Here is a 16,722-nt window from a genome sequence, read left to right on the forward strand (position 1 = left end):
GAGAACTTAAGGATCTGCAGCCAAAAACCTGGTTGGTGGATTCCTTGTGGTGACTGAAAAAAGGGACTTTGCTGCAGGGATCAATGGGGAAGGCTCTAGGCAAGGTTTTCCTCGCGGCTGGATGCAGCTCTGTGTATTTGGCGCCTTTTTCAGGAGCACAGAAGAAGACAGAATATTGCCGGTCGGATTCTTGTTACAAAGATCCAGCACTCTGGTGAGGGGACCTTTCGGACTTGATTCGTCTCTCTGAAGATCCAGCAGGATGCTCTCGAAGTTTCAGCGAGATTCCGAAGACTCTGCGCCCCACTATGGCTTGAGATATTGGGGTATTGCAGCCCCGCATGGTCGCAGCATTGTGTGGGATGGCTCAAAATGCAGGTCTTCTTGGGTCTAGTGGGTCTCACCAGGCTCTGGGTTGTCATTTTCGGAGTCCCCAGGTCAATTGGAAGGAAGGGCTACAGCAGGCTCTCCGGTGGCTGAAAATCATCTCGGCAGCTTTTCCTTCATTCTCTTCGCTTTTGGTTCCAGTGGTCGACTTGTCCTCCGCTTCAGCGTATTTATCAGGAACTACAGCACAACTTCTGCATTCTCTCCCTGTATTTTACAACAAGGGGCGGTCTGGTTGTCCAGTCAGGACAGCCAGCACCTCACTGGGATTTGTCCCCATTCAGGTAAGGAGGAAGACAAAGGGCTGTGGAGTTTTGGACTCCTCCCTCGCTTCCTGCCTTCACAGACCGACTGGAGGCTGGGCAGGGAGGAGTCCAGGGGACTCCTGCCGAAGATAAAAACCACACAAAGGAATTTCCCGCCCTGGCTGTCAGGGGAAGGACGGACGGACGGACGGACGGACAAACACTAAAATGGCGAAAAAACAAGACGGGCCATTTTGGTGAAATGAGCACCTTTGGGTGCCTTTACTGCAGCTGTAAACACAGCCCGCAGTAAAGCTGCACCAAATTAGTAAAAGGTATCACTACCACCAGCCATTAAAGGTAAGCTTGTCCCTGTAACAGAATTGTTAGTTTTAGTGTGAAAAGTGATACATTGTAATCTCCCCAGCACGCCACATAAGGTGGGGTGTGCTGGTTTCACCAAATAAAATGTAAAAGGGATCCTAAGATCCTTTTTACTCTTGGGAACTGTAGTTCTCTCAAGGTTAGCCAGGGAAAGTTAAAAGTGGAGCTCCTAAGGCAACCCAGCAACAACAGGCACTTAATTGCCAAAATGTTGTCAAAGAGGATAACTTTAAAAAGATACTATGGAGAGTCTAAATAATGACACCCAAAAAAAGAGTAAAAGATTCTGTGAGTGTGGAAAAGGACAAATAATCAAATAATCCACCAGTAAATCAAAAAGGTTCTGGGGTTGACGCAGGTCAGGAAGATTTACCATTACTATGAAAATCTTACCTAGCAAATGTGTTGATTGTTAGTATTCTTTTTATCGTTTTATTTATGTTTATATGGTTGTAAAAGTTTCTTTTTTTAAACCAAATAAAATAAATAAAATAAATGCAGCTACTACTAACATTCAATCAAAAATGCAGTAAGATTTGTAAAAGCAACAATAATGCAGGTGAGTAAATTTTCATATAATTTTCATGTCCAGCATGCAGAGTGACTTTAGTTACTCAGGAAAAGCACTTGTAAGCATCACCTTTACAAAATTGAGTATCAAGGGAAAGTAAAGGTTAGACAGAACACGGCTCACTACTGGTAAGTTACAATTTAACTCAAGAGTGCTTCAGGCAGTCTGTTTCCTAACTAGAAATTAGTTCACAGTTCAATTTGTGGAAGAACAAGTAATACCCAAGCCAATAGGATGAAGAAGATGGTACTTTGGGAAACCAGCAAAGCCGAAATCAAATGGACAGCAACAGTTCTCATAGCAATCTTCAGAGAAAAGTTAAGTAACCAGTCAAATGTTCTTGTAGAAGGCACAGGAGCTTAAGGTGAGTCTTCCTGTAGGAGTACAGGTTGCAAGACCTGCACAGGGGAGTCAACGAAGTGGAAAACAGCACTCTGAAGTAAAGAAGCACCGAAAATGTCCTATGGTAAGTATAACCCAAGATCCACAGTACCTGAAGAGTGAAGTTGAAAATGTATCTGCTTGCCTTCCGGATGCAACGATGAAGACCCCGATTCCTGCTCCTTGGTCGTGGTGGCGAAAAGGGGGCCTTTGGTGGGCTTCTGAAGCAGAAAAGGGGTCAGCAGCAAAGGATTTGGCTCACTCCAGCGGCTGTTTGGGGTTTTGGCGCTTTTTTCTTAGCGTCAAGAAGAAATTAATATTGCTGGTTGGATTGTCTACGATTACTCGGTCCTGAATTCTGGTGAGGGGACTATTACTGAAGAATTCCTGCTTCTGGAGGTACACACGGATGCCTGCGAAGTTTCAGTGAGATCCGATGTTTGCAAGATGATGCACTCGCAAATGCTCCAGGAAAATCTCAGGACGGCCAAAAGGTCTTGAGGCTAGTTGGTCCCATCAGACCAAGGGAGGAAGTCGTCCTTGGTGGAAAACGGGGTTGGCACAGCTGCAGAGCTTCACTGGTACTTCAGTGAAGCCCTGTATGATCATACAATTGATAGCAGCACTATGAGTACAATGGAGGGGTGGGGTGAGAGGGTAAGGGAAGAGGAGTATTGGAAAGGGTGTACAACTGGGCATAACTATGCTCAGAGAAGTTAGTAGGAAGGGATGGGGGAAGGTTGAAAAACAGGGGGCGCAACAAACCAACAATATAAGGAAGAATGAAGAGGAGCAGAGTGCTTGAATAGAGGATAGAGGGAAAGGTGGAGAAACAGGGAAGGAATAGTGGCTACAGATGGAATAGCTGAGTTCAATTTTTACTTATATATATTTTTTGTACTCTAGTAATCCTTTTTGTGGAATAAATGTAGAAAGTTACAATTTCTAAGGGTTAGAAAAGGGTTTTTTACATATAAGAAATGACAACTGGGTAAGGGGGTTTTACATTTTTATAACAGAAAATCACACTCCTTATATAGTTTGTTTATTTGGTAATGCGTGCCAAACCCTTAGGTAGCCGGGCGCAACAGTATACACAAGAAATCTTAAGCTTCGTTACAGTATTTGGCATGAGTATATAAAACACATAGTCAAAAAAAAATATATACAAGTTACAGGTCATATCTTGGGATGTCCAAGATACTCTAGCATGTTTATCTATATCGACAAATATATAATCAAGTTTATAAGTAAATTTCATAAATCTTATGTAACATATAAGACTTAGTAGGTGATGGTGCTCTGTTACCTAGAGTACAGAGTAGTTCATGGATGCAGAAGATTCAGTATGGGCCAAGTGTGGTGGGCTGGGTGTAAGTCAGGTTATGTCCTTTGCGCGCAGCCATTTAAGTATCTTATGCCTGAATTTAGGGTAAGGTTGTTCAGTTCTGAGGTCGAGTGGTAGCTTGTTTCAGCATTGTGCAGCTTTGACAGGAAAACTAGTTCCTCCCGCAGTCAAGCGTTTGAACCTGGGAATCTCTAATTTAAAGGTGTTGGCGGTTTTCATGGGGCGGGTGGATGTTTTACTAGTGATTTTTTCCACTAGATACGGGGGAGCTAGGTTGTTCAGACATTAGATGTGAGGAAAGCTGTTTTGAGGAGGATTCTGTCTGTTATCTTCAGCCACTTAACCTCTTTTCTGAATTTGGTGATGTGCTCTCTGTGTGGGATGTCTAATGCTGCTCTCAAGGCATTGTTCTGCAGTCTTTGAATTTTGTCTGTGATCCATTTATTGGCTCCTGAATACAGGGCATTTTAATAGTCTAATCTAGACCTAAGAGCATTGGCTAGGGTGATGCAACTAGCACGGGAGAGTTACGGTCTAGATGCGCGGATGAGTTTGCAGGTGTAGGTGGTAGAGGAGGCAAGGGAGTTGATTTGCTTCTTGAGAATGAGGGAGGAGTCCAGATAGAATCCAAGGGTTTTAACCACAGACATCACCGTGATAGGATTGTTATCAATGCTGAAAGATGTGTAGTTTGGGCTTAATTTTTGGATGTTGGGTTCAGAGCCTAAGATTAGTATCTCCGATTTATCGTCATTCAGGCAGAGGCCATGGGAGGCCTTCCATGCCTGAATGAGTGTGCAGATTTTGTTCACCAAGGCTGAGTCTGCCTCGAAGTCGCCCGAAAGGGGTATGAGGATCTGGGTGTCATCTGCATAGTTCGTGTAGGTGACACCCAGTCTGTCCAACTTGTCAAACAAAGGCTTGGTGAAGATGTTGTACATGGTGGCGGAGACACAAAATCCCTGTGGGACACCACAGGTTATTTTGATAGGGTCAGCAGCGTCAGATGTGGAGAAGACCCGCATAGTGTGATTCGATAAGGATTGGACCCAGGCTATAGCATCTCCGGTGAAGTTGGCGGCAGATCGGAGGTGGTTGCCTAAGACTTCATGGCCCACCAAGTCGAAAGCTGCCGACAAATCCAGTAGGAGGAGCAAGGCTGTTTTTCCATTATCCTTTTGTTCCTCGATTTATGTCTTAAGGTCTAGCAAAGCGGTTTCCGTGCCATGGAGTGGGCGGAAGCCAGATGGCCGTGAGCCAAGCAGGTGGTTAGCTTCCATGTAGTCCTGGATTTGCATGTAGGCAGCTCTGTCTAGGATTTTAAGTAAAAATGGCACAGTGGTGATAGGTCTATAGTTGGTAGGGATCGTGGGGTCCAAGGTTTGTTTTTTAAGTAATGGGAGGACCCAGGATTCTTTGAGGCTGGTGGGTACTGTATTGGATTTAAAGGAGGAGTTTATCAACTTGGAAATAAAGGGAGCTAGGTCCCTAGCTGCGTCCTTTATTATTTGTGCTGGGCAGGAGTCGCCCTTGCAATTTGAAGGTTTGAGAGAGAGTATGATTTTTTCTGTGTCAATTATGGAGATGGTCTTGAATCTAAAGGGTGTGGTTGTCCTATTCTCCTGAGGTGGAGGTGTTTGTTGGACCGAGGGTGACAGTGTGGCCTTTTCTTTTGCAATTTTGCATTGAAGAGAGATTTTGTTTGATAGGGCATTTTGAATGTTAGTGCACCATACTTTGTTTTTAGGAGCGTTGTCTATCGGTTGAATTGGAGATTCCAATTAATGGAGGATGGCGAATAGTTCTTTGGTATTAGAGTTAGCTTTCGCAATCCTGTCATTGAAGGTGTTCTTCTTGGTTTTGATTATTTCTTTTTTGTAGAATTTGGCAAATTCAGTTAGGTTGTTTTTGTTGTTTTCAGAAGGTGAGTGGCGCCAAGTAGATTGGAGCTTTCTTTTTTGTAATCTTAGAGATTTGAGGTGGGGTGTAAACCAGGCATTTAAATGGGCTTCCTGTTTAGCTTTGCACAGTTTGGCTGGAGCAATTGCGTCTAGTGCTTTAATCATAACATCATTGAAAGTATTTACTAAGGAGTCGGGATTGTTACTTTCCGATCCAGAAATAGCTGGAAGGAGAAGAGGGGTAAGGTTTTCAGCAGTTGTATCCTTCTTACTTCTGGTCAGGAGAGGGGGTACCATGTTAGTCTTAGGGCTAAGGAGATCTAGTGTGGCGGAGAAGGTTATTAAGTAATGATCAGTCCATGTTTGTGGAGCAATATCAGTAATGCTGATGTTACAGTTCAGCTCAAATACCCAGTCGAGGGACCTTCCTTTGATGTGGGTAGGGGAGAGGAGAGGACTTTCTGATCGAGACTGTGCTCGTTTAGCAAGGCTGCAACTGACTCTGCATTTTTGTTAGTATCATTGAAGCCGAGATTAAAATCTCCCAACAGTATAGTTTGGGAATGGTCTTTGGATGAGGCTAGTTAGATCGTCTTCAAAAGTGCTTAATGGCCCAGGGGGTCTGTATGTCAAGTGGATTGATAGCGTGCGGTTATTGGAAAGGGACATTTTAGCTGTAAGTATTTCACAGGATGAGTTGGAAGCTGGCATGGCAAGTCTAATGGGGTGGGTTGATTTGAAGATGGCTAGTCCACCGCCTCTGGCATTAGGCCGGTCAGCTGAGGATTTGGTATTTATCGGGCACTGCTAGCATTAGAGTTGGTCCCGCAGCCTCGTGGAGCCAAGTCTCAGTTATGGCCAGTAGGTCCAAGTTATCATTATTTAGGATGTCAGCAATTTCTGAAGCATGGGCTACCACTGATCTAGCGTTGATGAGGGATCCTGTTAGCGTTAAAGAACTGTTAAATTTGGCTGTTAGAAGAGTTTTAGGGGATAGGGTATCTTGAGTTATGTGAGTTTTAGTGGGGGTTTGAACGCAGGTATTGATGGGCTGCTTGACTATCCGAGGATAGTTCTTTGGCTGGGTATTGGTGCGTCTGTTCGCATTGTTGGGGTGTTTTCTTACAGGTTCGTAGATGCTAGGCATTCTAGACCTGAGTCTCAAGTTTCTAACCTTAGGAGTGCTGGTTTTGATAGTAAGGGCCATATTAGGATCTGAACGACTTTAGTGAGGCAGGCAGGGGACACTTTCTGTCTAAGCCAGGAACATGCTATATGCTAGCGTCTAGGTATTTTAGATTGGAAAGCAGGTACGTTTCTGTGCTATATCTGGGAGATGCTAATTGCTGGAATCTAGGTTCAATTTTGGCGCAGGGGCCTGAAGCACCAGTGACTGTAGAATACAGTGTGCTAACATTCAGTACATTTGTATTGTAAAAATGCAAAGAGAAGATTCTAGCATGCTGTACCTGGGAGTGCTGACATCTAGATTCGATTTTGTCTCGAAGGGCCTGAAACACTGGTGACGGGAGAATACGGTGTGCTAACATTCAGTTCATTTTGTGTTATAGAAATGCAGAGAAAATTCTAACATGCTGGATCTGGGAGTGCTGACATCTAGATTGAATTTTCAGTAGGCCAACATCTAGATTCGAGTTTCAGTAGGCTAACATCAGAATGGTATAATCTAGTCTGGTTTGCAGGGAGCATTCTTATACTATGGGCAGTTCATATTGAACGCTAGTGTCCAACTACAGTCTAATGTAGGTGGTGCTAGGGAAGTAGATCTCTCTTCATGTTGCGTTTAATACATACATTTGGGACCATGCGCATTTAAGGGAAAGGCACTTAAGAACACAACATTATAGGGCAATGTGCAGATAGGCAAGGAGCATCGTGCGGTATGTTTTTGAGTAGGTATGCTTGCAAGGGGCAGGACAGTTCACCACCCTGTGCTGGTCAGCGCACTCGCTGATACGTAGTGGTTGGAAAGTACCTTATGTTTTGGTCCGGCAAGCAGAGTAACCGGCTGACGGCTGGGAAGGCGTGGACAGGCTGGGACAGGTAGAAGGCCTTAGTGCAGGCCTTGTTGCTGGAGGCTGGCAACGCCCATCGGCTTGCAGATTGGCTGGCTAAGAAGGCTGGTGGGCCAATGGGGCAGCTCAGCAGTCTGGTGAAGCTCATGCAAGTTATAGTATAGATCATGTTGCAGTAGGTGTGACAGGACATCACTTAGCTGAACTTTTGTAGCCCGTCTCATAGGATTAGGGCAGTCGGAATATGCAAGCTATGTGAAACGTCTGCCACATAAAACGGCAAATGGGTTTTGACAGTGTCTTGTTACAGTAATTGGTATCGGCCAAAAGTTTTAATTCATGCAGAGAACATTAACTTCTATTGTTTTACTTTAAGTGTTGCAGCTTTCGAAGAAGCAATTGAGCCTTTCAGGCTACATGAAGATGACCTGGATCAGGAAATAGCAGACAAAATGAAAGAGGATGAGCCATGGAGGATAACTGATAATGAGATTGAACTGTACAAAACAAAGGTAATGTATCTTGACAATTCTATTCCATGTATAAACATATTTTCCAGTAAGCTGCCAACCGTTTTAATTTATTTGTATTTGTATTTATTTATTTATAACGCGCAAACCAGCAGGCCCGGAGGCATCAGGGCGCAATTTGTAAAAGGTTACAGATATGCAGGTATAACAGAGAATCATAAACATTTACACATGGGATCCGATATGCAGGTATGACAAAGAATCATTATATACATTTACAAGAGGATCTTATATACATATGTACAGTAGTTTCAGTGCCGATAGGTGATAGTATCGGTCGGCAAGTCAGGGTAGGTCAGGAAGAAACGCGAAGCCGGCCTTAAAGCTGGTTGAAAAGCCAAGATCTAGTATTGGCTTTGAAGGTATTGAAAGAGTCTTCCGCTCTAATTGAAACAGGGAGGGAGTTCCATAACTTGGAAGCTAAGACGGGGAAACTTGAGCCCCCTGCTTTTTGCAATTTAAATCTGGGGATCGCTAGACAGTGGGATTGGGCTGTTCTTAGAGGTCGGGAGGTAGAGTGGCGCGACAGTCGACTACCAAGGTAGATCGGGGCTTTGTTGGCTAGGCATTTGTGCGTAAGGGCGAGTGTTTTGAGTGAAATTCTCTGTTTGACAGGTAGCCAATTTAACTTACTTCTGGTTTCTGTGATGTGGTGGTGTCGGGGAATGTTTAAAGCGGCACGAATGGCGTTGTTTTGTGTCTGAAGTCTGTTCAGGTTCTCTTGGCTGGTGCCAAGATAAAGAGCACTGCAATAATCAATTTTAGCCATAATAAGGATTCTCGTTAGCGTAACGCTGTTAGACGTAGTGAGGAATGGTCTGCAAGCTGCGATAAATTTGCATGTGTATGCAGACGCAGATCTGACAGCATTAGTTTGTCGGGTTAATGAGAGTGTGGCATCAAGGAAGAAACCTAACGTTTTGTTATCTTTTGAGACACGAATGATATTACCATCTATGTTGAATGACTGATAGGACGGCTCTAGTCTGCTCAGGCGTTGTGCAGTGCCCAAGATCGGGAGCTCCATCTTGTCATCATTCAAGCACAACTGATGTTGGGCCATCCAGGCTTGGATGACCAAGTAGACGTCGTTAAGGGCCTTGGTGTCACCTAGATAATCACCAGTGATGGGGATGAGTATCTGGGTGTCGTCCGCATAGTTAGTATAGGAGACACCCAGATAGTCAAGCACATCAAAGAGTGGTTTCGTGAAAATGTTAGAGTGTAGGTGACACACAAGATCCCTGAGGAACGCCACAGTGAATCGGGGAAGGGTCCGCGGCTGCGGATGGGGCAAAGACTCTCATGGATCTGTTGCTCAGGAAAGATTTGATCCAAGCCGAGGAAGAGAAGTTGGCAGCTGAATGGAGGTGCTCGCACAGGATCTGATGGTTGACCAGATCGAATGCGGCTGAAAGGTCGAGAAGTAGTAGCATTGCTAGTTTGCCTTGATCCTTTAGATCCTCGATTTGAGTTTTAAGGTCTAATAATGCGGTCTCTGTCCCGTGTCTGGGGCGGAAACCAGATTGTCGTAGACCTAGCAAGTTATTAGTTTCCAAGTAATTTTGGATCTGAAAGTATGCGGCACGGTCTAGGATCTTGAGCAGAAATGGTACAGTGGTGATAGGTCGGAAGTTAGTGGGAATGTTAGGGTCTAGGGAAGGTTTTTTAAGCAGTGGGATAACCCAAGCGTCCTTCAGATTGTCCGGGACAATACCTGTTTGAAAGGAAGAGTTGATGAAGGCCGTGATGAATGGGGCCAACCCATGCGCTGAGTCCTTGATAGTAGGGGCTGGGCACGGGTCACCTTGGCAGTTAGTTGGCTTAATTCTAAGAATTATATTTTTATATTTTCTACCTCTGCCACGGTAAGCGGAGAGAATGCGAATGGTGTGATGTTGGTAGAGTCTGGCAAGGGGGCCTTAGTGAGGGAAGGAGCGTGGTTGTTGCGCTTCAGGCTGTCCTGTTTATCTTTGATTTTGTCTTGTAGTGTGGAGATTTTATTTAGTAAGGCTGCTTGGATGTTGGCACACCATTTACTATCTTTCACGCATGTGTCAGGGGGGGCGACTGGAGTTTCAAGCTCTCTTAGGATTTTAAAGAGTTCCTTGGTGTTCGAGTCGGCTTGAATAATGCGGTTGTTGAAAGATTCCTTTTTTGCCGTGATGATGGCATCTTTGTAGGAGAGTGAGGCTAGAAGGAAACTGTCTTTATGCTCGTCGGAGGGGTGGCTTTTCCATCGATTTTCGGCACAGCGTTTAGCTTTGCGGAGCAATCTTAACTGTGGTGTGAACCATGAATTAAGATAAGCTTGAGGTTTAGCCTTTCTAAGTTTGAGAGGTGCTATACAATCAATGGCAGTTCGCATTGTTTGGTTGTAGGTGTGTGCTAGTGAGGTTGGATCAGAGTAAGAGTTGGTGGCTGTGTTAAGGGACGGGAGTAACAATGGGAGGAGTTTCTCCTTGGTTATATCTTTTTTGCTTCTAGTTGGGAGTGCTGGGGCTAATGGTGACGGGATTCGTGGTGTGGCTTCAATGTTGAAAGTTATAATGTGATGGTCGGACCATAGACAGGGGGTATTGTTAAGGACCTTGATATTGCAATTGGAGCCAGCTACCCAGTCAAGTGTTCTACCTTTAATATGGGTAGGCTCTTGGATGTATAAGGTAAGGCCGAGGTCAGATAGTGCGATCTCCAGGTCAGAGGCCACAGGGTCTTTTAAGTCACCAAGACCTAAGTTAAGGTCGCCTAGGATGATTGTTTGCGAATTGTTCTTTGTATTGTTGAGGAGGAGAGTGGAGATTTCACTGACAAAGGTAGGTGCGGGTCCTGGAGGTCTATAGATTAGGTGCATGGTGGCTGTTTGGTTAGGTGTGAGTGCTAGTTTGACAGACAGCAATTCGGCTGATGTGAGTTTGGAATCAGGTAACACTCTTAGGTCAAGAGTATTTTTATGGATGAAGGCCACACCGCCGCCTTTGGAAGAGGCGGTGGAGCGGTCACATCGTGTGATGCCGTAGTTCGGCGGTAGGGCTAACGCTAGTAAGGGGCCAGATGCGGCATGAAGCCATGTTTCGGAGATAGCTATGAAGTCAAGGTCAGACGTGGTGATGAGGTCAGCTATGTCAAGTGCGTGTGCAGTGAGGGATCTAGCATTAATAAGGGCACCTTTGAACATGGGCAGTTTAACCTCGGTGGTGGTGGGTTTGCATGTGGTGGCAGTTGACAGAGATCCAGGAGAGAGGGGGGGGTTTGTTTCCTGGTGATGTGACGGATGTGGCGCAGGCGTAGGCGGAATCTGGTGCCTAGTCTCTTATTTCTAAGAGAGAGGGGGCAGGGTTGGTTAGGTGTAGGTTTCCTAGCAAAGTGATCCAGCCATAAAGCTGGGTCGTTGAGGTATTGGTTGGTATGGCCTACAGCGGGTGCTGCCGTGCTCATTCTAGGTGACACGAGAGGTCGTGGGGGTGCCATGCTGGTAGAAGGCTGGTCCATTTTAACCCAGAGTGTGGAGGTTGCTACCGTAGGAAGCTGGAGAACTTGGGCAGGTCGAAGGGATAGTGTGTAGAGTAATGGAAGGAGTACACTGACGTGCATGATGACAGTCCTGGTCACCTAGGTGAGAGAGGAGAGCTAGGTGGCACAACAACCATGTACATAGACAGGGGCCACCTAAGATCAAATTGGCAGTGAAAGGCAAGGGCCATAAGACTAAAGGCACAACATAAATCAGGGCAAAACACAATCAGTTGTGGTCTATTGGCGACCATAAGGCACAACACAATGTAAGCAAGCAATGTAAGTGGCAGCTTCAGGAGACATCTTCATATTCTAATCCCTAAATTCGTATATATCTACAGTCCATAAATACTAATTTGAGCTGCCATTACCTTCTAATAATGAAGAATCTGGAGCGGAAAGGGCAAAGTTCCTGGCCCCTGGCTCCTATGGCTCCAAACAGGCACCCAACAGGCCTTAGTATGGCCTTTGTTGTGGCCGGCGTTTCCGCCTGCCGGCGGATGCAGGCCGAAGAAAAGTAAAGATGCGGCCTCGTTGTGGCGCCGCGATGCGCCCGGAATTGCGGGGTCAGGCGCTCCGTTAGGACAAGGTCAGGCAGGCCTTGCTCCGAGTGCCCGCCTCCTGGAGCTGGATTCTGGCTTCGGGGGGGGTGTGAGGGGCTCCTGCCCTCTACCCTTGCTGCAGGCAAGTGGAATGGGGCTCAAGGGCACCCAACAGGCCTTAGTATGGCCTTTGTTGTGGCCGGCGTTTCCGCCTGCCGGCGGATGCAGGCCGAAGAAAAGTAAAGATGCGGCCTCGTTGTGGCGCCGCGATGCGCCCGGAATTGCGGGGTCAGGCGCTCCGTTAGGACAAGGTCAGGCAGGCCTTGCTCCGAGTGCCCGCCTCCTGGAGCTGGATTCTGGCTTCGGGGGGGGGTGTGAGGGGCTCCTGCCCTCTACCCTTGCTGCAGGCAAGTGGAATGGGGCTCAAGGGCACCCAACAGGCCTTAGTATGGCCTTTGTTGTGGCCGGCGTTTCCGCCTACCGGCGGATGCAGGCCGAAGAAAAGTAAAGATGCGGCCTCGTTGTGGCGCCGCGATGCGCCCGGAATTGCGGGGTCAGGCGCTCCGTTAGGACAAGGTCAGGCAGGCCTTGCTCCGAGTGCCCGCCTCCTGGAGCTGGATTCTGGCTTCGGGGGGGGTGCGAGGGGCTCCTGCCCTCTACCCTTGCTGCAGGCAAGTGGAATTTACAATTTACTTTCTTTAACTTTATATTCGGTAACATTCCTACGGCTCAATTGTGTATCCAGTGCACTCTACAAGTGTTTATTTATTCAGTAACTACATTAGACCTCCAGTCATGAGGTCTGAGCACGTCATCACTTCGGCCTGCATAGACCTTTGTGAGCATGACAAAATCAGAGTAACATTTGTATCATCTTTTGACTGCTTCAAATTTGACAAAAAGATCTTTTGTTTGTCAAAATTACATCTTGTGAGCTCCGTAGTAGTCAAATGTATCTACTCATTCAGACTCCTTGTCGCCAGTCATCCTTTAGTGGCTACTGGTCCCAGGATCTGATTAAATCAAGGTTGTCTTCATAAGACTCCCACCCCCTGAAACTTTAGCCATGTTCGCTACAGTAGACCACATGCCTCTATCCAAGTAGGCGTTGTTGAATGCAGCCTCCATACCCTCTCTGCCTTTGGCCCATTATGCCTACGATTAATCTAAACACTACTGAGACTGTTGTAGTTGGATCAGAGAGTTCTGGCCAGCCAACTTCTGACCACCCGATTTGGGGATTTGCCTACATCAATACTTTTTGAGGAGAATAACCTGCTGTTGGGGTACTAGTGTCGGTAATGAATCATGCTCCCCTCTGGAGTCGAGCCTTTTTGCCTGTATCTAGATTTCACTCTTCTCAGACAGTAGGTTGAGTTCTTTTCATGCTTACACATTCTGGAACGTTTTCCTGCTCTTGCAAGCCCATCCTTACTATTTGTGTTTTGCCATTAACGGAAGGCATGGATTTCATCGGCCTTCCATGGATTTTATCGGCCTTCCATGGTTAGCGACACCCGTCCTCTTCAAGGTCTAGCCCCAAGAAATCACTTGTGATAGAAGTGCATTCTACAAACAGAATAGGAATGGAAAAATAGAAATATTGATGTTCATGATGGGGGTGAGGGGAATAAGCTAAAATCCTGCCCTCTGTGGGTGGCAGATTGGTTCATGCTTTAGATCTCAAAACTATTTCAATATCCTGATATTGGACTCTAATGAGTATTTCCTCTGCTTTGCCAGGGCCATTAAAAGAACTTCTGCTGCGTTAAGTAAGGTTACCAATTGATCATAACCTCCCGCGTTGATCTGTACAACTCTCCAGATCATTGTTTTCTGCCTTACGTGCCATTACAGAAGGCAGATTATATGTAAATTAGGCTAAGTCCCACACTGAGTCCAGCCCAAGCTGCTAGATCATATCTCTTCTCCAGCATGGGGTCTGGCATGGATTCACATGCGCATGAATATTCCCCGTCGTCAGGCTGGGAATCCTCGGTAAAGAAAAAAATCAGTTTCGTTTCTGAACTGTCTTTCTCCTAATAACCAATCACTGGTCTTTGGGTCCTACTGCACCCAGCCAATGACTGCCCTTTAGCTAAGCCCCTCCTCAGGCATCCATCTTCAGATTTTTACCACACGTTCAAGTGTTGGGAGTCCTCGTGCTTAGCTCCCTAGCTTTTACTGCGTATTGTGTTTTTTCAAAGAGTTTACTCTTATTTTTTCAGTCAAATTGAGCCTCAAGCTCCACTGATTCATCTTCAGATTAACGGGGGACCCGTTTTGGAAATCTCTACGCCGCTCAAGGGCGAATTTTCGTTGAATTTCACTTCTATTCCAGAAGATCTTGGAGGCCTACCCCTCTTAGTCATGGCCAAAGACAAACTAGACTCAACGCCTTGGTTTAGGATCTGCCCAGGATGTGGACTACAGAACGTCTTCAAGGAGGATGTGCCTCTATTGCCTGCACGCAGATACATCGCACATCGAGGAGGCCTGTGCATTCTGCAAGGACATGTCCTCCCATACCACGAAGGACCGTCGCAAGCGACTTGCTGACTGGCTGGAGGCGAAGAGCCCGGCAGCAGGTGAGCCCCAGCAACGTACTTCTCCCAAGAGAAAATCTGAGCGGTCTTCGAAGACCTTTCAGGGCGCTCTGGCGACCGGGGCCCAACATAAGGCAAAGCACTGCGAGTCTGTGAGCACCAGGAGCACCGTTGGTACGGGCTCCTCGGCTGCAAGGCTGGGCGCAGCATCACAGACGCCGTCAACCACGAGCCAACGCTCCGGCTCAATGAAAAGGAAGTCTGACAACCAGCGGAAGCTTCTGGAGAAGGCCCGGTCGATCCCGACCGAGAAAGCCAAGGGGGAGCGAGGCGATGGCCCTCCCCCCACGGTGAAGGCCTCAGACGCGCCTAAGGTCGTGAAGGCCCAGATTCACTAGGCTAAGGCTTCGATTGAGGGAGTGGTAGCGTCCCTGGCAAAGACGGCGGATTCAACCCCAATGGAGACGGCCCCTAAGCCAAGAGTTTTCCTGCCCAGCCGGAGGGAATCGTCTTTCACGCCCATCGATAAGACCCCCGTGAAACGATAGTCCTACCAGACTCAGATGTTCCCTCCGTGGGCGAGTTTTCAGCCCTAAAGTAAATTCTTGACAAAAAGTTAATCGAGGTCAGATCCTACGGGAAGGACCCGGACGAGGCGGGCATGGAGAGCAACGAGGGAGACGACGAGCGGCAGATCGAGGAGCCGGAGGACGTTACGCTGCTGCCGATGCTCCCGTCGCAACCGCTGCCACCACCGACGGACAGCTCGGAGGACATCTTGCTAGTCTTGCACACACTGCACAGAAATAAGGACAAGGATGCCTTTGCCTCTGGCGGATGATCCAGCGGCGCCTGGACCGTCGGGGAGCCCTCCATCCAAGCGGTGGCAGGTCCATCCATCCCTGCCCTGCCATCCTTCCCCTCCACCCAGGGACGAGACAGACGGACGGCAGCGGCGGCGACGACGACGGAACTGATCTGCCGTCACCCCCACCCCTGGCTTCTCCTCCCGACAAAATTGCCTCCTTTCACGCAATGATCGCTAGGGCCTCAGAGCTTTTTCAGCTATGCCGCCAAGGAGCAGAAGGAGGGATTCCTTGATCAGCGACGAGAGGCCAAGAGGAAGACTGTGTTCTCAGTCCCGCTGTTGGATGACATCTGGAACGAGGGGCTGGCCCTCCTGAAGAACCCGTCCTCTGCCCCGGCGAAGAGAGACGGGTACGAGTAGTACTGGGTTCCAGACTCAGCACCTATGTGCCTCAGAGCGCAGCCATCCCCGGACTCGGTCTTCGTGGGCGAGAAGAAATCTGCTGGGGTGACGGCATCGACTTTTGGCGGTGGCAACGACCATTAAGGCGGCCAACGCTCTCGCTATCGTGGCCCGCTACGATAGGGAGCTGTGGTTTAAAATCGCCCCCCCCCCCCTCCTGGACTCCTCCCACACAAGAGGGCGGAAGCCCTTGAAATCTTGCAAGAAGCCATCACGATGGCCAGGGACATTGCTGGCGTGGCTGGCTCAGGGTCACCGACTTCCGTCAGGACGTACAGACGAGGGTACTGGACATGCCCTTCAACGGAACAACTTGTTCTGCAAGGCAGTGGACAAGCCACTTCAGGCCATCAAGGCAGACACCGAGACGGCCCATGCCTTGGGCACGCTCCAACGACGGCCATCCTTTCGGCCCTCTGGAGGCAAGTCACAAGGTGCCTCCAAAGGATTCAGCGGCAGCTCTTCACACCGCCAGGCGCCCCGTTCTTCATCCCAGGAAGCCTACAGAGGCCGCAACAAGCCGGAGGACATCGTCGTTGCCAAGGTGCCCAAGATGGGAAGGCCTCAGCGAAGCAGGACTGAACCGGCCGCGACATCGGGTCCCCCCCCGAGCACCACGGCGTATGGAAGTCCATCTCCATCGACCGTTGGGTGCTGGATGCCCTGGCCTGGAGTTCTAAGGGAAGTGTCCCCGTTTCCCACCTGTGGCCAGGAAAGAAAACCACATTCCGCAGCTTCTGCTGGAGGTGCGGGCAATGCTAAAAAAAAAGGGCGCAATAGAACTCGTACCAAAGAGGCTCCCGAGTTGACACGCGGTACTTCCTCGTCCGAAAGAAGACTGGCGGTTGGCGGCCCATTCTAGATCTTCGCCGCCTCAACAAATACATAAAATCCCAGAAGTTCTGGATGGTCACCCTCCAGCACATGCTGGGACAGCTGAAGGAAGGGGACTTCCTGTCATTGTTGGACTTGGAGGTTGCCTATTTCCACATCCCCATTCACATAGGACATCGAAAGTTGCTGCTCTTTGTGGTCCAAGGTTGGCACTACCAATTCAAAGCCCTC

The 16,722-nt window shown here is 47.9% G+C and overlaps 1 protein-coding gene and 1 long non-coding RNA gene across 3 annotated transcripts in view; one reads left to right on the forward strand and one right to left on the reverse strand.

Moving 5' to 3' along the window:
• SLC12A2 (solute carrier family 12 member 2) overlaps nucleotides 1-16,722 on the forward strand; it is a 908,845-nt gene that overhangs the window by 805,677 nt on the left and 86,446 nt on the right. For both annotated transcript variants that reach the window (XM_069625621.1, XM_069625620.1), the window contains one exon: nucleotides 7,630-7,765. In XM_069625621.1, coding sequence (XP_069481722.1) covers nucleotides 7,630-7,765 — 136 coding nt within the window. The remainder of the gene's footprint in view (nucleotides 1-7,629; nucleotides 7,766-16,722) is intronic.
• LOC138510142 (uncharacterized) overlaps nucleotides 1-16,722 on the reverse strand; it is a 240,658-nt gene that overhangs the window by 58,749 nt on the left and 165,187 nt on the right. The gene's annotated exons all lie outside the window — the stretch shown is intronic.

Source organism: Ambystoma mexicanum, chromosome 6p (genome assembly GCF_040938575.1).
Source record: "Ambystoma mexicanum isolate Mex_15411 chromosome 6p, UKY_AmexF1_1, whole genome shotgun sequence".
In the NCBI taxonomy this organism is placed as follows: domain Eukaryota; kingdom Metazoa; phylum Chordata; class Amphibia; order Caudata; family Ambystomatidae; genus Ambystoma; species Ambystoma mexicanum.